We start from the raw sequence: 22,425 nt of genomic DNA, 5'->3' as shown, positions 1-22,425 counted from the left end.
CTTTGCCCCTTCTGTTGCTGCGCTGAAGCTGCTTCCTTCAGTGCATTTCTGAAATCAGCCAGGTTCCCCCACTTTTATCCTGTTTCCCTTGTTTACAAGAGCATCCATGCCACCTGTATCTTTGAAACAGCTGCTGACATCAGCCTGCTAGCTTCGCTACCACATTGTCCTCTCCAAACACCTCTCATTATTTTCCATGTTAAGTCCTTACTTTCAGGACCTTCACACTTTTCTCTATCTGGATCTTCCCATAAAGATCTCTGTGTCACCATGGAAGTCTCCCCTGTCTGAACCTGCATATGTCCCTTTCTGTGGGGCACTCAGGTTGAAGTCAAATCTCCATCAAAATCCCCATCTCTTTGCTGTGATACTAACAGAAACCAGGTGATAAATGACGTCTTCATAGGTAGGTTGGAATAGCAAGTACCTGCTTTATAATTTGGTTCTTCTTGTTCATAACAACAATGACAACAGATACAGTCTATATCTGCCTATATCCATCTCTGTGCTGTCATTTTCATGTCACTGACCTGTGGGCACAGAAAGTATTTTTAAAGCCCTAGTGTATCACTTTGGGACACTCATCAGTGCCACTGGACCCTACAGTGATAAGAAACAAGTATTTACTAATTGTGGTCATTAACGATGAATAAATTAACTGGAAGGGCCTGTGAACCAGGCTGGAGATCAACCAGTCTTGCCAGAGCTGGTCCTTGTTGGTGTCCTCCTGCTGCCTCGTGGCTGGTCCTGCCTAACCTGACCAATTGCAGTTTTTCATCACAGTCACTAGCGCTATAACACAAAATTGATTTCCAATGTAGGATCGTGCAACCTGCAGTTTCCATTTCCTTCATAAGTCCAGTGCAGGAGCCTATTGAATAAATGTTTGGTGACCTTCAAATTTACACCAGAATTGCATTAAGGCCAAATGAGCATGTTCAGATCCACTGGCCCTGACAGGTTTTTGGCAAGTGCACAGCCCAGAGTGAACATCCTCTAATGAAACCTACCTCTTATTAGAGATGATGGGGACTCTCCACCCCTTGATCTGATTTAGTTCTGTGTCAGAGACCTCTATCTGCAGCGGGAGACGAGGAACCCAGACTGTCATTTCTAAAGGGGCACTCAGATGCTGGTAAGTAAAATTAACTATGACATTCACTTTGCCTTTCATTTCCTTCCCATTGACAAAGACATAGTCACATCTGTCAGAAACCTGAAAAAATGAGACAGAAAACCAAAAATTAACGAGTCTCTTCACAAATTATAAAGTACACCACATGCTGGGAAAGTAAGTGGGAGGAAGAGAAAGGATATAGGTTTAAACTAGCTCCGAGTTCAGAGGACAGCTAGGAATAACAAGAAAGGTACCTAGTGTGTCCTTAATAGCCTGCATAATTTGGCATAATTTTATCAAGCAGGCTTTTTCTGCTATAAACATTTCCAGTATAATCTAAGATAGAAGAACAGCTTCTTTCTGTCCTTAATTCCCACTCCAACATCAGAACAGCCCTGGCATTATTGGCACCGAGAGGATTCCTCTCTCTCCCCAAAGCTCAAGCTCTACGATCCTCCTCTCCCATGTGTGCAGCCCCATGGACACCACGAACCTGTGAGGAACAGGGAACTGTTCCTAGTTCATACTGCATTGAGTAGGGGATGAATTTCTCTAGTCAACCCCACACTGGGACAAAGGCTTCTTCAGGAGTCCCGTTCCAGGTCCCAGGGCATGGGGTGGTCACACCAACCAAAAACTGATCACAGGGCAGAGCTCACTGATGCCCAGCGGTGTTCACTGGGAATTGCCACAAACCTGACAAAGGTCTGAGACAACGTTAAGCTCGGGCTAGTCCTGATGTCACTTTATTTATTACCAATGTTGCTGAGAGTTACTAAATCTCACTCAAGCGATTTAGCAGCTATTGCGAGGATCCAGGTGAGCTGACAGGACCTGCCCATTACAGCTGGTTAAAATATACGAGTAAATGTACATGTCAAATAATTTATTAACTACCACTTTACCATACTGATGATCTGAAGGAATGATCTATTAAAACCCTGAACTCTTTTCACAATCCATTACCAGCCAGACCTTCTATTCCATTCTGTAGAGGTATTTAATATTTCTGATTCCAGAATGCATAGTCTTATCCTTATCTAAATTTAATGCCATTTTCTACTTTTCTGTTTAAATGCTAAATAAATTTAAATCGTATTTAAATACCACCAGCTTTTGTAGGATAATTTGCATTCCTAATATTATTGTCTTTAAACAACAACAAGGCCCTTTACAGACAGATCCATAGCAAATCCATTTCCAGCCTTGCTTGTCTGAGCCTAGGTAACCTATTAAAAAAGGTTATCCTGCCTTTTGCAATGCTTCTCTTGCAAACAATGTCTGTTTTAAGGACAATATCTTATAGTTGCCATTGGTTTCAGCAGGAAAGTAAGGAGTTTATTTACAGGCAGAATTAAGCTTTTCAGGATATTCTCATGTCAGTGTGTTTTAAACTAGCTCTGAACAGCTCCTGTCAGGATCCAATCTCATTGTGCTGCACAGCAAGAAAACCTGGTTTCTGTCAAAAAAGCCTGAAAGCAGGGGAGTGTGTGACACAGGGGAACGACCTCGCAGCGGCTCCGGCTGGGGGCTGTGTCCTAATGTAACACCCACTTCACCGCGACGCTGATCCAGACTGAGCTGAGCAAGATGAGACTCCCCAAAACTCCGGGAGAAGGTTCATGTGAGGCTACAGAGACGGCTACAGGGAAGGCTGGAGGCACAGGAACATCCCCCTTCCGGGACCTGCGTGTCTGGGCAGCAGTGCGAGAGCAGACGTTACCCGTGCATCCTTGCAGAGGGCACGCTAATGTAAGTGTAATATTTTCAGGCCAAGAACTACATCATACTTCCTACCTGCAATGTCTGCTGGCCTGTCTGACGGACGGGAACGTCAGAGACCTTCGGGCAGTGCCTCGGACACGTGCTCCTTCTTCCACCCATGGGATACCTTGCTTCTGTCTGTGAAAGTTGTCTATTCCTTGCTGGCACTACACTTATACCCATTGCCTTTTTATATTTTAACCAGACAACTCTCTGATGTGCTCATAAGCTCCGTCTGCTGCTTTCTACCCTTCCTCTTTTCCCTGGGATGCCAGTGAGAAGAAAAACTGGGCAGAGTCTCAAAGTACTGATTTCCACCCGAGAGCAACAGACCAAAGCTGAAGACAAGGTGGCCCCAAGGAAAATATTCTGCCTGGGAGCTGATTGCCCTGAGGTCCTTCATTCGCCTTTGTGCTCTGCAGGCTGGACCACACGCAAGTGAACAGCCTGAAGACTGCGATTTTCTTTAGTAGGGCATATTTACCTAATTAATATGAGGCAATTAATATGAGGCAATTAAATGTCCGCATGGGTCATCAACCTACGACTCAAACCATTTCCTAGTGATTTAAGGTAACAGGTAAACTTCAGGGCCTTGCAGCACAGAAATCAGGGTTGAGGGATGTTTCCAAAGCAGCGCAGTGTCCCCAGCAGAGCGCTGCTGATCCCCCTGCACGGGCAGCTGGGCTCCTCGCATGACCTGCCAAACATCCTTCCACCAGGGAAGGTCTCCCTGCCCGAGCAGCAGCTTTTGAAGCACACTTAGCTGGCATAGGTGGGATCTTGCTGTTGTGTTTATTGGTCTGTGTGTATGAAGAGCAGATCAGCACACAGAGGGTGGAACAAGGCTGAGACTCTCCCAGGCAATAGAGGTAACTGCTGCTAGTAAGAGATGAGAATCAGACTCCCAGATTTTAAACTCATTAAGGCTCAAGGAGTAGCAAGCGAAAGGGAATCTGGCAGACAAACAGACCTCAGGTCCAACTTTATCAGAAAGGAGAGTTAAAATAAGAATCCATCCCTAAAAACCTACTCTATGAATAATTAAATACATATCATGACCTTGTGCTTTCAAAGATTATGATTTATAAAACAAACTGACGGTGAGGAAAAGAATCGCTAGGCTTGGGATACCCGCTTTCTTCTGTTTCCCTTTCTCTAAGTGCAGACAGCAACAACTATGAGCTTATTCAGTTCCCAGCCAGCCCTTCACTGTTTGAATGAATAAGCATCACTGTTCTGCTGCAGCTTGCATGCAGTCCTAACAGAGTAACATCAAAACATGGCGCAAAGTACAGTACATTTTCATAAATCAGGCCAGGACATTCAGAAACGGACCATCAATAGACAGGCAGATTAGCCATGCCTGTGCTACCGCAGACACATCCGAACCATTCATCTTCCAGCACAAGAGAAAGACTAACAAGATGTAGAGAAAGAAGAAAAATCGAGCTTCTCTGTCTCTTTTGAGATTGAGTTTTCTAAACTGTTTCTTGGAAATGAGCAAACACTTGGTGAAATGAGTTTGACGGGACTCAGCGGAGGCTCTGCAGGACAAACACGCACACAAGCACAGAGCCGTCAACTGCAGCTCAGCAGCTGGCAGCCCCGGGCGCCCCGCGCCCAACACGGGCAGGGGAGCGGCCGATGGGCCCCCCTCCCATGGCTTCTCCACCCTCATGGTGATGTGGGCAGCACAGAGAAGCTTCCGCTGCCACTGCCTTTTCCGAGCCCGCATGTCTCCTTTTCAATCTGTAATGGATTGCAGTTCTTCAGCCTGCTGAGCAGCTCCTTTTCTTTAGTGTTAATTCATATAAACAGCCTTTAACTACCAACCCTCCTTCCTGTAGTACAGTTCTTGCTTTACATGCCTCACCACACACATCAGAAATGGCTGTGGTTCAAGTTTATTAAACGCATGAACGGAGTGACTGCGCTTACCCTCGGATATGTGTGTGCAGGAAAGAGAGGGTCTGTACTAAATCAACAAACCGCTTCCCGACAGTCAGCTAGGAAGGGAATTATGAGGTTGCAAAAGCTTTGTCCCAAAAGAGATAGATTTCAGAAAACTATTAATGACATTATAAAATGCAACAGGAACTACAAAGGGGCTGGAGTAGGGTGGGCAATTTGTAGAGAGAAATTGTTTTCTTTCCAAATTCCAGGAATCCCACCTATATCTCCTTTTCCCTTCCTCCCACCTTTGAGTTTTGATATCTCAGGGACGGCGACTCCAGTTGTCAGTAAAGGTGACAAGGGCTCAAGAGGGAAAGAGTGGATTTGCTTTTACTGCTAATGTACTGCTGGAATACATCTCTCTGTGTTGTGGCCACTGTAATTCAAGGACATTATAATACCATTAAACCCTTCTGGTGCTGTGCTCCCTTGCTAAAGCCTTTCTGGGCTTTGTGTCACAGGAGCTTTTCACACAACTACACTGAGCTGCCTTCCATTAATTAAGGGAGGCTGTACTTAGTGCTCACAAGATGCTCCAGAAATTCCCTCAATACAGCGGGCTTTGATCTCTTGAGAGAACTGGAGTTTGAATGGCTTTTTTGGGCAGGAACTTGGTAGGTTATAAAAGTGCTTTGGGTTTCATTTGGCTCCTGCAGCTCCACCTCTTTTTCTTCCATCAGTGAACAACTAAGACAGCTTCCCCTGAGTCACACGCACACATTTAATCTCCGGGCACCAGGGCAGCAGAGGTCAGAGGTCCCTTATTGCCAGCACAGCACAGAATTAGGAATTAGATTCCCGAGTGTGCCATGTACATACCAAACACGTGGCTTCTGGCAAGCTGGATGTCGAGTTCAATCATCACTGCCACAAAATGGGCAGAGCGGAATATTTCAAATGTGCTCAGCGCTGCATTTAATTCAGCCCCCCAGCCCTATTGGCAGAAAGGGGAATAGACTGAAGTCACTGCTGTTTCCTACAATAGAATCCTCGCTGTAAATATTTGTCAGCTCCACATGCCGCTCTCTATACTGGGCACCTCAAAACTGAGCCCAGAGCTCAGCTGGTAGCCTTGCAGCTGTGAAAGTGATGCTGCTGTGTCACTTCAACACAGGATCATTTCCTTGGCAAGCAAATATTGACCAGAAAAAGAGGGGAATATTGCTGGTCCAAGGCGCTGCTTTGTTTTTCTGTTTACTTAAAAGACTTCTTTTGTGTTATTTGAGAAGAAGTCAGCACTCTCCTTCAAAACACCCCCTATTCTGTATGCTCTTCAGGTGTGATCACAAGCAAGGAAAATCAGTTTTTATTAATTTCTCTTATTTTATTTCACACTTTGCAAGACTCTCTGTGACAGAAAACACTCAGCCCTTTGAAGCCTTGTAGTACCAGGACTACAGCCGGCCTGGGAAAAACATGGAAAGAAGCAACAGGGCCCCTCACAAATCACACGTGATCCCCATCACACTGACCTCCTGCATCCACTTCTGCAGTGCAAAATATTGCCATCCCTTTCCTGAAAGGATTTTAGCGCTTTTCCAATTATGCTTTTGCAGAAGCTGCCTATGGTGGATGCAGATTTGTGCGGCTGACTCTTCCTCTGCTCCCGTAAACTCCCTGTGAGGTTTGGGCTGAACAGAACCCAAAGATCTAATGGGAGGGAGGGAAAGGGGAATGTACATCATCACTCCCAGAAGACATACCCAGCATTTCACTGCTGGGTCTCACAAGTGGCTGTAACGGTCTTTCCCCACCTCATTATCATTATCATTATCATTATTAAATTCCCATGGGATAATGGTAAAACCCTCACAGGAAACTGCTTTTCTACTGCAGTAATTCTGTTGGAACTCTTACCAAGTCACAGTGAATAAATCTTTGAAAATAAGATGTACCTTGAGCAGTTCTGGCTTAGACATTTCAAGGGTGGCCAATTAGGAAAGTAAGTCTCTGATATTTCCACATAAAATCTGAGTTTTGGAAACACTCTGGGACACCGTCCCCGACCCACGCTTCTGTAAGTGATGCTTCCCCCATACAAGTGCTCTCTGTTCATAATATACACTTCAAACACAGCCCTGCCACCGTGGCAAGCTCAGGGGATCCCTTCTGATTTATCACTGCACACATTTTCCTTGGTCTACCAGCATAAATGGCGATATTTAGTAACGTAAGTTATGGTAATGAGTCCTGCCTAAATCATTGCCGTCAGAAGAAGAATGGGGTACTCTCTTCTAACCATTAAAAATGAATGAGGAGGGAAATAAATAAGCAAAAGCAGCTCATTTGAGCTATAAAAGACTCCAAAACACAAGCTGTGTACCAAGGTACAAAAGGATGAGGCCATTATTAGCTCAGTGAGTCACTTATAAATGACCCGGGGGAGGTGGAGTCACCTCTAATCACCCACACCTAACCTGCGGTGTCGGAATGAGATTCCTTCTTGTGATAACCAAATCCAGCCTGAAATTACGCATGGCAGAGATAAATGACTATAATGAAGCAGCAGCACAGGAGGTAGATCAGCCCTAAGCCCACTATATGTCTCGAGAAGGGTCCTGTCCTGCTCTGGGATTCTGTGAGGACCCTGAGGGTAAGAAATCCCCATCCTCAGATCTGATGGCAGCAGCAAATCTGTTAAACCACCCTGGATGCTGCTGGAATCAGGAACAGCCACTGAACAGCTGCTCCTGAGGAATAATTGAAGCACCTCCTGTGTTGCAGAGAAGACTTTTTTTTCCCCCAGAAAGGAACAATAATGGTAAATGGGTATCACATCAAGTTTAGGGATGCTTTTCCTCAGTTACCTAATGACTTGCACATTCACCAGGGTTAATGCCCCAAGCTGGGCTGCTCCTCAGCTGCTGAAAGAAGAAAGATTCAGCTTGAACCCTAGTGATTGGATTCTAGACAGATTTCCCTGTTTGGGGGGATTTACACTGCATAAGGTCTTAATTTTAAATATTTCACATTTAGACTGTATCAAAATATCAGCCAAAATCTGAAAATTCTGTTTCAAAGTCAGTAAACGATGAGCTGTGTTCCCAAATCTTCACACTATGAGGTTCCTTTATAGCTGGTTCTCCGCTCTGTGCAGAAAGCTTGTGCCTTTTTTAGAGGAGGTGCTGCACAACACCAAAACCACTGTGATCTACAGCTGTACCTGCTTTTTTACCCAGAGATAAACATCTTCCATAGTTTCTAAGGGTCTGAAGAGGTTGTTTTCAGCCAGGCATCTCCACAGTGTCCTGGTGGAAGGACACCTAGTGCTGCTTCAGAGGGAGTTCAGCCATAAATCAATATTAGCAGAGACCCATGCCAATGAGAGATGGGTTTACCGCACTAATCCACCTGAAGCACATCATAAGAGCATATTGATTAAGAGAACTCTGATGCCAATTAATTTCTAAGAAATTTTTTACTTTGTTCTACAGCTTTGTGGCAAATGTCAACATATTATTCTCAGCAAAATACACCTGAGCGATATAAGCAATGGCATATTTTAAAAGGACTTACAATCCTGGGCAAGCACCCAATTCCAGCTGCAAGTTTAATGCTTCCTTTGTGAATGTTATGAACCTGACACCGTGTTTGCAGTGTGTTGGTGTTACTAACTGAAAAACGCCCTCGTTAAAAGCGTCTCCTCGGGAATCACCTTTGTTTTGTTTCGTTTTGTTTTTTAATCAAGGTTTAGCATGTAAGATGATGGTGGATTTTTCCTTTTGTGTTGCTTTTACACCCATTTCCACCACTAAGGTCATTCCAATTGATCTCGTCCCGCGGGTGACGTGTTCCCCTCTCCCATGGGCTGGTGGTATGGATGCTTCATTTCAGGCTTTCAAGACACCTACGTTCAGTTTCATTTTTGGGTCATGAAATTCAGTTTCATTTCAATTTCAAATGATTAAAATTATGTACAAAATACTGTAACATCAAGGAAGAAGTTATTTTAAAATGAAAAATCAAAACATTTCATTTTGGAAATGTCAAAACAAGATGTTTCTTCGACACAACGGGAACCTGCTAGCGTCCTTTTCTTCCTTTTTCTGTCAGAGATGAAATTCCAGGGAAATCAGCATAATTTCATGGAGCTGTTTTACAGAACTACAAATTCTGACAATATATTCTGCCAAATTTTCCCCCAATAAGCCATAATCAGCTGGGGCCACAAATCAAACTGAAACCATCACAATGAAAGTCTGCTCAATTAAAATCCAATCACATGAAATCTGGAGCACCTTTAGTGCAATGAATAGTGCAATTCTCATTTGTGGAAATGAATGTAAAGGCACAGAACAACCTTTCCAAAATCTGGGATTAATTCCCAACTCCATCGCACGCTTATTAGATGACTGTGTGTAATTTATTGAGATCCATACTCTCAAGGATATTGAAGCAACTCAAGGGGAGTTTGGTGGTTAAATCTCTTTAAGAATCTGGGCTTTAATCTCTGGCTTATGTATTTGTAAAATGAGGATACTACGCCCTTGTTTTACAGGGTTTTTGCAAAGCTTAATCTATAAGAAACACGACAGAGCTCAGGTGCTCATGTTACACGAGTGTATCTTTCTGTTGCTTAAATTTCTCTGTAGTTTAAGGACAGTCCTTCACTTTTTCCAGCCGCACTAGCATTCGATCACAACCACGCCAAGGGCACAATCCAGTTCTGTGGGATGCAGCGTAGGGTGAAACCGTGTCCCTGGCAAGCAGGCGATGCACAGAGAAATCAAATGGCTTCATTCGCTCCTGCTGTTCCCCTCTCCTCTCGCCGCTATGGCCATCCCTCATTTGCTGTTGGCTGGGCTGCAATCCCTGCTTTCCAGCTGGAAAAGGAAGGTGGCGGCTTCCTGCCCACCTGCTGCTATTGATATTCAGCGAGCGGCGCTCCTGCCAGCACAGGATAAGCAGAAGAAGGAGATGGCTTCGGTGTCTGCTCCTCTAAATCAGCGGGACACAGGAATGTCAGCGCTGTCACGTACGAGAGCTTTAGACAGGCAAGTGCTGTCTGTCGAGTAGCCGGAGAGCTGATGAGCTCAACCCACCACCTCGTACTTTAGATTTTAGAAGCCACAATTGGTTGTAATGAATGTGACAACACTTTCTTGCCTATGTTAATTAAGTTACATCTTCCTATTTCTCTCTTGATCTGAAAACTGCGTACACTGTGTATCACTCACGGCAGTCATTCAAGTGGAGTGGGAGAAGGATGTTAAACACATCCAGTACCCCAACCTTTTTATTACTAAACTGAGAATGGCATTTCTCCTTCCAGTAAAGCTTCAAGAGGAGTAATAAGAATAGAACAATTTTGCTTCACACTTGTGAAAAGAAAGGAGACACACAAGCTGCTTGTTTGTCTGCAGGTAATAAATACCTGACTTCCAAGTGACACGGAGCTGATAAAGAATGTGACAAATTGGGTGAGCTAACCACCGAAAAACCCCACACTGTAGAGGGGATGGGTCAGTCCTCTGGATTTGTCAGATCCAGATAGCGAAGCAATGCTGGGGAAAGGAAGGTAACCAAACTGCATACAGCCTGGAATAGCCTCACACTGTATGAGAGGAGCCCCACTTTGGGAGCAGCTAAGAAGAAAATGGGCAGAACTGCATGCAGTACGGGTCTGATTGAATATACACAAGAAAATGGGCAGAACCGCATGCAGTACGGGTATGACCAAATGTACAGGAAGGCCAAGTATTTCAAATACCTCCTATATTCTCCCAGGGCATCTGAAGGACCACAGGAGACTGAATCTCCCCGAATGCAAAAAGGGCTGGCGCAGGAGAACCAGCAGTGCTGGTGCGGTGCAGTTACTGCAGTCAGTAACTTTGATTTTGTCTATAATTATCATGATAATAAAACTAGGTGTGTGAAGCATCTAATTGCCATATCCAGGATAATTCATACTCCCCTCTTCTATAGGAAACTAAAAATTTCTGCCAAATCCTTTCTGTTCCAGCATGCGATTCAGCTGAAGGTGTACCAGTTTTTTCACTATATATCTTTCACTCACAGATGGTCAAAAATATTTCTATTGGCTACCATAATACTTATTGATTTTACACTGCTTTGTACTGTATTAAGCAACAAATCTGTATTTGGATGAATTTACCAGGTGCTTTATGCCCTTGTATGCTGACCACATAAAGTATGCACATCATTCCCAGTTGCTTGCTAGAGCAACAAACATATTGCTAAAAGAAATGTTTTACTTGAATGCTGGTTGTTCTCTACACAAACAAAAGGTCCTTTTAAGCAAAGATTTCCCTGCATGACAATGAGATCTCTCATCTGTGCCACCCAGGGTGAGTGCAGCCTCCCAAAATGTCCCTTCCCACTGCAGCAGGCTGGGGGCTTGTCCTCCCACAGAGACCAAGGCTCATCCTCGTCTCACAAGCTGGAGATGTGCTGGCAGCACAGCTGGACTACACGACCCACTGTTTACTAAGCCTTTCCTTAATTGGGAAACTTCTGTTTCATCCATGCTCGAGTCCTTGGCTCATCCCAAACGAGCACCTCTCTGAACTCTCCCTCCCTGTTTGGGGTAGGTGTACCAGGGACCCACCGCTGAGGACCACACATGTGCCTTTGCTGTGGCCTCGTGACAGGTTGCTCCTCAGTGAGGAATGGTTTCTGCAATGTGGAGATCATTCCCCTTTGATAACCACCAAATACAAACACTTGCTCCTCCTAAAAATGTTTGATTAACATATTGTAGCAGCACTTAATAGTCACAGAGGAGATGAGACCCCCGATACCCAGCTAGTGATGTTCCCTTCACAAAGCGCTCATGATATCTAACCAAGGCAGAAAAACAGCCTTTTATTTACTGCTTGAGACACAGAGCAAAATCACGCAGAGATCAAATCACATGCCTAAGGCTTCACAGAACATTTCCGACCCAGTCAAGACACGAATCCAGAAACCACAGGGCTCTCCTCCCACAGTGCCCCCTCATTCCAGCCTGGGCCAGGCCCTGGTCTCGCCGTCGGGAGTTCCCTTGTCCCCCCACCCGTGGGAGCCCCACGCTTCACCTTAGGCACACATGCTCCTGGCTGCCCTCATAGCTTCACCAGCCGTCATACCATTTTCCTTTTGGGGTGATGCACTATAATCATGTAGGCAGATGTACAGATTGGACTCTGAACCTCTGCAATATCTGCATAGTACAGTATTTCCATTGGCTATGTTGAGCTTTCATTTTTGGCACCGCCATCACATATATTACAATTATGTTAACAAGTCTGTCTTTCTAAAGAACTCCTATTTTTCTCTTCGTTACCCTGAGACACGCTTCCAGTCATTTCTCATCTACCCTTACGAGGTCATTTTTGACATATTGTACATGTGCAAAGGAGAGCTCTACTTCACGAGCAAACCCAAATGACTAGTGCACACGTGCTGCTTTGCGGGTGTGGGTGGGCGGGAGTGGAGCACGCGCGATGCGCCGAGCCCTGTGCATCGCGGCTCCTCCGCACGCCCGGCTGCTCAGGCAAAGGAAGATCCCACGGCTAGACAAGCTCTGTGATTTACCTGCCCTGCCTCACATTGAGCTCCTAACTCAGGAGGTCCCAGCTCAATTCTCAAACTGTCAGCCAAGGCGACACTTCTTACATATTGACCTTTCTAACAGCCCCTGAAGAGAAATCCCTCCCTTGCCAGCAGACGAGTTTCTGCCCTGAAATGTGAGCACTAAAGCCGCTGAAATCACTGTCCACCAACAAAGAATTCACATCATATCCTGAAATTCATTTCTGTTACTCAGAACTGAGTATGATTCAACACTGCCTCCAATTAAATTTAGGTTTTCTCTCTCTGTTAGAAAATATAAGATCCTCTTCTAAGGGGTATTCATAATTTTATGGACAATTGCTACAAAAATGAAAAAGGAATAAAATACAAAAATTCCTTTGCATCAAGTGATACAAAAGAAATTAGCACCCTTTTTGTGGCTTTAAGCATGACTGCTATGAGACTTGCTGTTGGTTTGGTCCAGTAAAGAGAGAGAAATAGAGAAGCCAGCTTAAAATACATTTTCTTTAAGGCTATAAGAGAAATGTAAATCCTTATAGACCATTTTGAACTTCTAAACTAGTTAGAAAAAGGCATTGGGCTGATATATTCTCTGCCTCCTTGGAATCACTCATCTTTCATTTCCATCACTGCATTGCAGACTGGAAGCTTTGCTATTTTTTTGACAACATTCTCATTTTTCCAGCTTCCAAGAAATCTCTAGACAGGGATTGTCAGTTCTAATTATGCTGCTCGTGCTGCAGCGACAGGTGGTTACCGAACACTCAGAAATGACACTTTGACTTTTGCAAATGGATTATAAAGTTTGGCCCATGTTCTTAACAAAAAGAGCCATAGAGAAGGGAAGACAGGAGAGGGTGAAAGCAGTTGCATGGAACCAGGACGACCTGGTTATATTGCCTCCTCTGCCAAGCCTTCCCAAATACACGTGTGCAAGGTGCACCTGGGCTGACTATGGACGTGCCAAACCTCAAGTTACGTTAGCTATGGAGATTCACAACATATCTAACCAGTTGAGCACTGAAATAATAGTTTTGTGTGTGTGGTGCTGTGATCACAAGTCAGCTCCATACCTTGCTCCATAGAGCACAGCATTGTGTAGACTCAGTAGCTTGGGTACCTCTGTGACACAGGCCATGGCACATCAATGACATTGCAGGCATGTCACATTTCCAGCCCTCCGGCAACAAATTGGATTGGATGTTCAAGGATCCAGTTTTTAGCAGAGCCATTTTCCATCCATTCAGTGGAGACAACAGGACTTTCTACTTCATAGGAAAACCTTAATGTCTGGAGCATTAAGGATGCAATATTTCTGAGCAAGGATTTCATCCAAACTTCAGATAATTCTTTGACTCTGTTAAGCTTTGATCCTACCCTAAAGGGCCAGCACTTCTGCCCTCAACAAGAAGTGTCCTGCTCTTCTGATTTTTTTTCCAAAGAATAATGGGTTATACACAGATTTTAATTATGGACACCACTGAGAACTGATCTGATCTAAGACAAGTATGAGACCAGACCTCCACAGGCTTTAAGGAGGTGACAGCCACACAGGAGGAGCGAATGAAAAGAGCCTGCAGTGAGAAGAGAATGCCAAGATGAAAGGACACGAGTCTGAACTCTTCAGTGCTCTCAGACTCCAGTGTCCCACAAGCACAGAGCTGCAGGCAACTCCTTGAGTTCAGCCAGATCAGCTGGTACTTAATACAACAGCGTCCAAATGCTGCTGAAATTACTTGTGTCACTTAGACACCATCCTGAGCAAGGGCACTGCATTTCAGTCACTCCAACACAGGTTAAAGGAGCTGAAATATGTTTAGCAATGGTAGGCTTTAGAAGTTAGAGCTGCAAGGACAAAGACATTTCCATCTTGGTAATAGGATGACTTCAAAGAGTCTTGGAAGATTCAGTCCTCTTTCTGATACTGAGTATGTGCAGGCAAAGTCTAGTTCTTTTCCTCTGGCAAGTATTCAGATATCCAACACTACCACTTAGGAGAAAAAGGAAAAATCTGTTGCAATATACTCATGCACACATGCCAGGCTCTGGAATGTTGGCCAACACCTTGCAGTAACTGGACAAAAATAATGCAACAGGAAAGCACGAAAAATTTCTCAAAGAGACCTATGCCTTTTTAAGCCAAAAATCACTTGCAGAGAAGCATATATAAGCAGGATTGTGCTCCAACAGCAGAGCGGCAGCCATAACACACAAGTGCCAGAGGAAAGCTGACATCAGCCAACATGGACAGGCTGAAATGCCAGAGAATGTTTTCCAAACAACACTTGCTGTAAAAGTGACTGCAAAGTTTGGACTGGAACGGGAAAGAGCATCCTTCCCCACTGGAGCAGTGGGCAAGGATGCTGAGCAGCCAGAGATTTCTGTCCTCACTTGACCCACTATCACAACCTTCTCTTTCTCCAGTTGCCTGTTTCTGGACAACTGAATGCCTTTGGTTTCTTTGTAATGAGGAAACAGCAATGAATGGAGTGGCGTGTATGTGTGTGCATGTACACACATGCACATGTACACAAGGCCAAAGTTGGGAACGGGGCGGGAGTGATCCCGATATTCCCCAGTATTCCCAAGTATTCCTCAGACTGTTCGGCAGTGCTGTTTCCATCAGGCTTACGGGAAAACATCATCATCATTCTAACATGCCTCCCACCTCTGCAGACATCACTGCTGCTAATGCTTACCTTTCATTTTCCATCTCCAAACAAGCCCCTTGTGGTGGTGCTGAGCTAAACCCGCCCCCTCCTGCATCTCTCTGGGGAGAGAAATAATCCAAAACCACTCGCTCCCCACCGTGAACAAAGGTCATTATTTTGACAAATTAGTTAAATCTCTCTCAGTCAGCAACAATGACCCTGAATTATTCAGTGTGCATCTGTCTTTTTCCCTTAACAAATATGGCCTGTAAAGCAATAAGTGTATTTCACTAGAACCACTTCTTAAAGAGGTAAGACACTTTGGGTTTACTCCAATGCCCCTTGAAGTCAATGGGAGTCTTTCATTTAATTTTCATTTAATTAATTTCATTAAATTTGCAGATGATGCCAAGCTGGGTGGGGTTGTAAGTACTTTGGGGAACAGGATTAGAATTCAAAGCGGTCTAGATAGTGTAGAAAATAGACTGAAATAAATAGATGCAATTCGAGGAAGGTAAGAGCAAAGTATAAAGTTGGATAAGAACAGGTAAGTACAGGATGGGGAAAGATTGTCCTGGTGAGAGCAGCAAAGAAAATCATGTCCTGTTGTACTAGAAAATGTACTTTGCACACTCACAGACAGAACAATGCAACCCGTGTGAAAGCCACCACTTGAAGCTCTTCTGAACATCCAGACAGGAGAGGACAGCAGCCTGCCGCACTCAGCCCCTTTCTGGTGACCTGTGCTGAACTGAAGCCTTTGTAGCAATGTCATTTACGTTGCTAGAATGCAATTAAATAAGTTTGCAGCGCAAAAAGTAAATGTTATTTCATACTTTCTTCTTTCCTTATAAGATGTGATAAAATGCTAAATATATTATTCGCACTTGTATTTATAGCAACACTGGTGATAATTTAGGTCACTTTGCAAAGTGTTCTGATGTGCAAGACAAGCCATTGCCTGCAAATTGATTGCATTTCATTAAATCAAGAAAATTCAAGGAAAAAACATATTAAAAAGATGGGAGCATAGCCATCCTGTTCTCCTCATAGACCTAAAAAAAGGCCTGATTTAGGACCAGTTAAATTACTATGGATCAATACTGTTTAATTTCCATATCTCTTTCCTTGTGCAGCCTAATAAAATAATAACAATGGTGATGATGATGAACATATTATATTAGAACTATTCCTATTACCTAATAGTGTCTCAGCATTTTGCAAAAAAATCTCCCAACAACACCTTGTAAAGCACATCATAGTGAAGTCTCAGTGTTCATGACATAAACGTGTCTGTGTGTGCATTTTTTCATAGAAATACGCCTTTATATAATGGAGAAATTGTTGTCCTCATTGTGGAAGTGAATGAATGGAATGTTTACGTAGCTTCCCCATGGTCACAAAGTGCTGGGGAACACTATCTGCAAATGTTATTTGGGGCTAGAAACGAAGCCTCATTACTCCAAGGTTTGAGAATAATCAACCAAACCGTGAAAACAGCCATATTTAGCAGAGATAGGAAAGGCAGGCCAGAAACCATATTCCAGAAAAAATTATGAAACAAAAACCACACTCATGGAATGGATAGAAGTCCAGGTGATGACAGAAGAGATGCGGTTTCAATTTCATCTCTGCCATTTGACCTCACAAAAGGTTTTGTTTTCTGCTAATTTCGATCATTCATTCGTTTGTTCATTCATGTTTTATTCATAGCTGTTCAGAGTCTCACAGGACAGTGTCCGATAGAGAACTGCAGTGCCTGATCATTGAGAGCTGGTGCTGCTGGAAGATGCAGGTGTTACCATCATATAAATGTACCAAAAGAGACAGTAATAAACATGGTAAGAGCAAACAGCTGTCTTGTGTCTATGGCTCTTAGTATGCAGAAGACAACGGGCCAGATATATCCAGGACTTGAGCCACGATGTGCTTGGGGCTAACAGTCAGCAAAGCAAAACAGTTCTTACAGCATGCTGAGGGTCAGTATAAGATTGGAAAAACATCAGCTGTTCTCACCGTGACCAAAGAGAAAGCCAAGTTGTGCTCGAGCTCTCGACCTGCCAGCCCTATTGCAGCTAACAGGGTTCCATGGTGGGGCTGTCAAGGTGCCACTCGGCCTCCAGGAGAAAAGCAGTTGATGTTGCTGAGCCACAGCTCCCCTGGGCTTCCTTTCACCGTCAAAGAAATGACGAGAGGAACGCTTTTAATAAAACATTTCAGGAGCCCATTTCAGTGAGGATGAGGAATCGAAGGTGGAGGATAATTTGAAAGCTTTTTGTAAGATTTTAGCTGCTTGTTCCGCACTGACTTTGATGGGAATCATGTTGCTTTTATGTTCCAAATGCTTTCATGCTCTTTCCCTCCTGACAAACACTCACACAGGGTATCTGTTTACTGTTAAACCCAGTCCTGAACTTTGATAGCTGAACTATCTTCAAACAATCAAGAAGAAAGAACAGCCAGATTATGAGAAAGGGACTCCATCTGAAAGTACACTACCGTGCTTGTGCTAGATTGACATATCTTGCATGTCCTCAGTGTTTAGGGATTGATTATCTTAATAACCAAGTTGCACAACTGGTCAAGAAGCCCTGGTGAAGCTGTATTTCATGTGAAGACACCAGGGTGCAGGAGCTACAGGAACGAGCAGGTGTGGGGCTGTGTCCTCAGCAACTGGACCTCGTCCAGCAAACTCCTGTTGATGGAGGAGCCGGAGCAGGCAGCAGCTCGGCTGGGAGAAGCAGAGCAGCTCTGGGTTTGCGTTCTGCACGCAGGCAACAAAGACACAAAGAAAAAAATAGTTGAAGCCATAAGGAAGCCTTCTAATCTGGATTTTGCCTCCTCTGCAGCACTTACCTTTGCAGGTACAGCTCAGAGGGGAGGAGGAAAGCTGGCAAGGAAAATGCACTTCATGAGGCTCGTGCTTTTCAGCTTGGTAAGGAGTGCTCACATTTGGGATCTATGTTAGAGATCTGAGTTCCTCACACACACCCACATGAAAGAGCAGAACCATTTTGCTTAGTTTTTACCAAGATGCTAATACAACTTCTTAAGTTTAAGAAATTCGCAGGAAGGTAAGTGGAGCAGCTTTTATAGTGAGGATCTTCAGGAATTGCTTGTTCAAGGGTTGGGTGGATACACGAGTGTTTCACTTCTTTACAGGGCACGCAAGTGATATGACAGCGCAGCCTGTCAGATCTTTTCTGGCATTTCACAGATACACTTGCTCTTTTATCAAGACCTCATGGCCCAAACCCAGCAACACTCACGTATTTAGTGCTGATGCTGTGCCAGACACGCTCAGTCCTCAGGGCTCCACTTACGCTAATGTGCGAGTTCCCTGCACAACGCGCCCTGGCCGTGCTGCAGGCACCTGGAGCGCGGGCAGCTGCAGCCTCTCCTCTTGGGTTCCAGACAACGTGAACAAACTGGACAGCTCAACTATACGCGAAGTTCCTTCAAAAAACGCCCATATTCATGCCAAGCACTCGGCACAGCGAGCTGGCAGGAGCTCACCCTGGTCTTACCCTTAACATTCACCAGTGGGCTGAGAAGATGACTGGTGCCAAGGGCTAAATATTACTGCAACTGTACTGAGCCCAACCTGGTACCGCAATTCCAGCTGCTCATAAACTTACCTTTTTTTATCTAAAACAGAGCAGCAACTGGGCTCATTTGGCATCCCTGTGCTTGCTGATCATGTGAGTGTCATTGCAGCTTCGAAGTGGCAGATTGCGAGGTTTGCTGGCATCCCGTCACCGTCCCTGTGGGAAGGTGCCTTGGCCATCTCAGCTGCACTCCACTTCTAGACCTACTATGAAAAAACGTGCACGTATCTGACAATTGCCACTCATCTATTTGCAGGGAGAGTAGGACCGAGGAAGAGGGAAAACTTCTTTGTGCGGGGTGGGCTCCACAAAGCCTTCTGAACTTCTCCAAGGATTATTTGCTGTTGAACTCCCTATTTCTCCCTCAGGTGAATAAGGGTTGTCTGCCTCAGGAAGATGCTACGATTATTCAGTTTTGGGTTTTTTTTCAGAAGCAGGGGTGATCCTCATCACACAAAATCACATTCCAGACAGAGAAAGGCTGATTACAGTACATATAGCTCCTCCCTGGGCTCTTCTCTGCTGTGTCTTATCCAATCTCTGTGTACATATGTGCATATATCAATAGGCTGTCATACAGCAGTTAAGAAGAGGTTCCCTAATCCTTTTCTTTTTATTTGTTTGGAAGGCAAGACTCCATATAATAGAGGGAGAAGGAAAATGAAAGATGTGATATTCACAACAGAACTACGATTGCTGCAAGATCTGGGTATGCAGTTATTCACACCTATAGGATTGCTGGGAATGAAGCTGCACTCCAAACTTGGTGGCATCCATGTTTGTTTGCATAAAGCAGTACTAAAAAAGAGTTGTTCTATCACCCTCAGATATTGAGAGGAGATTTTAGCACAGTTTCATCTGGATCTTCGAGCCTTCCTCCCTCAGACATGTGCAGGCAAGGGAGATTTTCATTTCTTTGCACTTATAGATGGGTATGTGTGAATCCTGAAAGGCTTTCACAAGCTAAAATAGATCTTTCCACATTAGCAGACACTTAGATGGAGACATCACTCACATGGTGTCTGTGTCTGTCCTACCTCCTTTTTATGTACCAAACCTCATCGACAGAAGTAGCCTGGCCAACTCATTTCTCCAAGAGTGCTTTCTTCCAAATCCTCATATCTAGCATGGAAATGGTGCCATTTAGGCTCTTTGGATTACAACAGTTTCTCATTGCCATATCTACTTGGAAATCAACTGACAAAATTCATGAGCAAAGATAATTTTCCAGTGGCTCAATGTAAGTTTCTTCCTCTGTTGCACAGCTTCTTAATAGACTGTGTGGACTGCAGAATCATGTTCCCTTGTATTATGTTATTCCTCATGCAATTTTAAAGTTCATCTACCTCAAGTAAATCTGGCTGTTTCAGCTAAAAGTTGTGTAGCCTTAGGGATTCTTGATCAGATGAATAGATGATCTTTTTAACACCTTGGGTTTCTGAATTTCATATCTTTCATTAAATCAGTCTCCCTTTCATGATTTATATTTATGCCAATGCCCAATTCTATTACAACTCTCTCTTCTGCTTTCTCAATTTCCTCTATTATTCTTTTTTGGGTCTATAATATCATTTCAGTGGTCAACTCATAGGCTGTCACTTCACATTTATGAACTGAAACATGAATGTGCATTATTACTTTATTTTTATGAAAATCCATGATAACTAATGCACCGATTCAATTTCTGCCACGAAGCTTTATGGTGGGTTTCATATCTGCCCTCTAACCTCCATCCCTCCAAACAAACTTTTACATCTATATTTACATATTGGGATCATTACAGTTCTTTTATCTCCCTGTCCCAACGACTTCAGAAGCTATAATGGATTTAGGTGGGAGTTTAATTAGAAATGGCTCTTTTCTGTATTTCAGGCTATATTTCACGGGGAAAAATATGACTCTAACAAATGAAAGATTTGATGTAACCCCCCAAAAGCCCCAGACTAGCTAGATAATTCTATAGTGGAACAGACAACTAAGCAGTGGGAGACCATGGTGGTGCCCAGCTCTCTCACAAGCCAGCATTTATTTTATATCGGTTTATATCCTTGTAACAAAACTGCTCTCAGTAGTTTGCCACTGTTTTACAATGATACCAGTGCAGGCAGAATCGGATTATTTTCAGCAGTTTTTTCCTATTTCCATCTTTGGTGAGCAGCGAGTATCTCTGAGCATCCTCAGACACACAGCGGGGTCAGCCCTGGGCCCCTGCCCCCTGCCAGATAATGAACTGGTCACTGCGCTGTCAGCTTCCCACTAAAGAGCCAAGTTGGGGTTGTTCCCAGGAAGATAAACCACAGCAAACGGCAGGAAAGCCTGCTTGAGTGATGCTCTCATTATGATTTAGCTCATTAAACCTCATTAAAACTTAAGGCAGCCCTGAAGCACCCATGAAATCCGCTAGCAGCAAACTGGTCTGCACAGGGACTAGGTTCCAGAAGACAGCAATGTGCTCCTCTTAATTCCAACATGTGCGCTGCAAATACCAGGTGGTTCTGAACAGGTGATTTTACATCTAAAGCTTTTTCAGAAGGAAAATGTAATGAGACTTTTCCTGGTTTTGGGTTGGTGTCTCAATAGCAACAAACCAACCAACCAGCTCATGAAGAAAACTCTTATCTGTAATTAGCCCTGCTGGAGACCAGATTATAACTGTCAGATCTGGACACTAAAAAGTACAGGATGAGGTTCCTCATACCTATGTATGGCTTTCCTACCCAGCCTGAGCTCCAAAGAAAGAAATACCAATGAATGCAGCCCAGCTGAATTTACTTAGAGGAAAGTGGATGATGAGATTAGACACACACATTGTTTAACCTGGGAACAAAGGGCAGAATTCGGAAAACGACTTGTCAAGGTGTCTTCAAAAATTAGTATAGTACACACAACTGTATTGCCAGAGGGGCTGTTTCTGATCCCGTCTGCAGGCCTGTGTGAAATCCTTGTGATGAAATTCTCAGCCCTTGGGAAAAAGCTGCTTTCAAGATTTGTTACAAGCTTGAAACTCAGCTCAGCATCATCAAAACGTGTGAAGAACTTTCAAGGAAACACGGGCTGACTTACGGCTACGGCACTGAAACCGCTCCAAATGGCTCTGGCTGATCTTCGCTTTCAGCATTAAGCCAAAGCCAAACTAAACCATCCAGTGACGGTGAGAACTGTGCTTAGACACAATAAGGACTAGACTTTCTCTTCTCTTCATCAGATAAAGTCCAGAGCAATGCCATTAACCACGCTGGGTTAAGTCTGGATTTCCAGTGGCAGAAATGAGATCCAATCATTAACAGAAACTGTGTGTGTGCATGTGAGACTGATCCTGGTTTTTCCTTTAAGTGACAGTCAATGCAATTAATCTAATGCTTACAGACAATGCATAAAATGCATTTTCGTACACATCTGCTGTGCCTTTAGATGCTGAGGCACCAAGGCAAATGGTACTTTCCTTCATTACTACAGTTTCACTTCTCCCTCTCTGGCTTTTAGCAGAATGAAACGGAGCGTGTAATGGAACGTCATGTTCACAGGTTTCATTTCGGTATCAGCTCCAGGTCTGCACAAAATCTCAAACATTACAACAGCTTTTCACATGCTCACAAAAGAAATTGCTGAAGGCACTCAAATCCTGGAGTCTGAAGAAGATGCTCTAAATTTACTCAAACCCCTTTTACAGATGCAAAATAATGACCTGCTCGCAAACAATCGGGTTATTTTTAATAGTTATCATATGGAAGAGATTATATAAATTGGTAGAAAATATCAGCTTTCTATAATACCCACCTGCTCTAAATACACA

At 43.9% G+C, this 22,425-nt stretch overlaps 1 protein-coding gene across 1 annotated transcript in view; it reads right to left on the bottom strand.

Moving 5' to 3' along the window:
• Positions 1 to 22,425, bottom strand: part of TMEM132D (transmembrane protein 132D) — a gene marked incomplete at both ends in the record, with an annotated part of 199,575 nt that overhangs the window by 6,546 nt on the left and 170,604 nt on the right. Inside the window, one exon of the mRNA XM_080355047.1 lies at positions 1,011 to 1,216. Coding sequence (XP_080211173.1) covers positions 1,011 to 1,216 — 206 coding nt within the window. The remainder of the gene's footprint in view (positions 1 to 1,010; positions 1,217 to 22,425) is intronic.

The sequence above is a fragment of the Nesoenas mayeri genome (genome assembly GCF_963082525.1).
Source record: "Nesoenas mayeri genome assembly, chromosome: 17".
Classification (NCBI taxonomy): Eukaryota; Metazoa; Chordata; class Aves; order Columbiformes; family Columbidae; genus Nesoenas; species Nesoenas mayeri.
The sequence above is the reverse complement of the archived record's forward strand: the minus strand, read 5'-3'. Positions and strand labels throughout refer to the sequence as shown.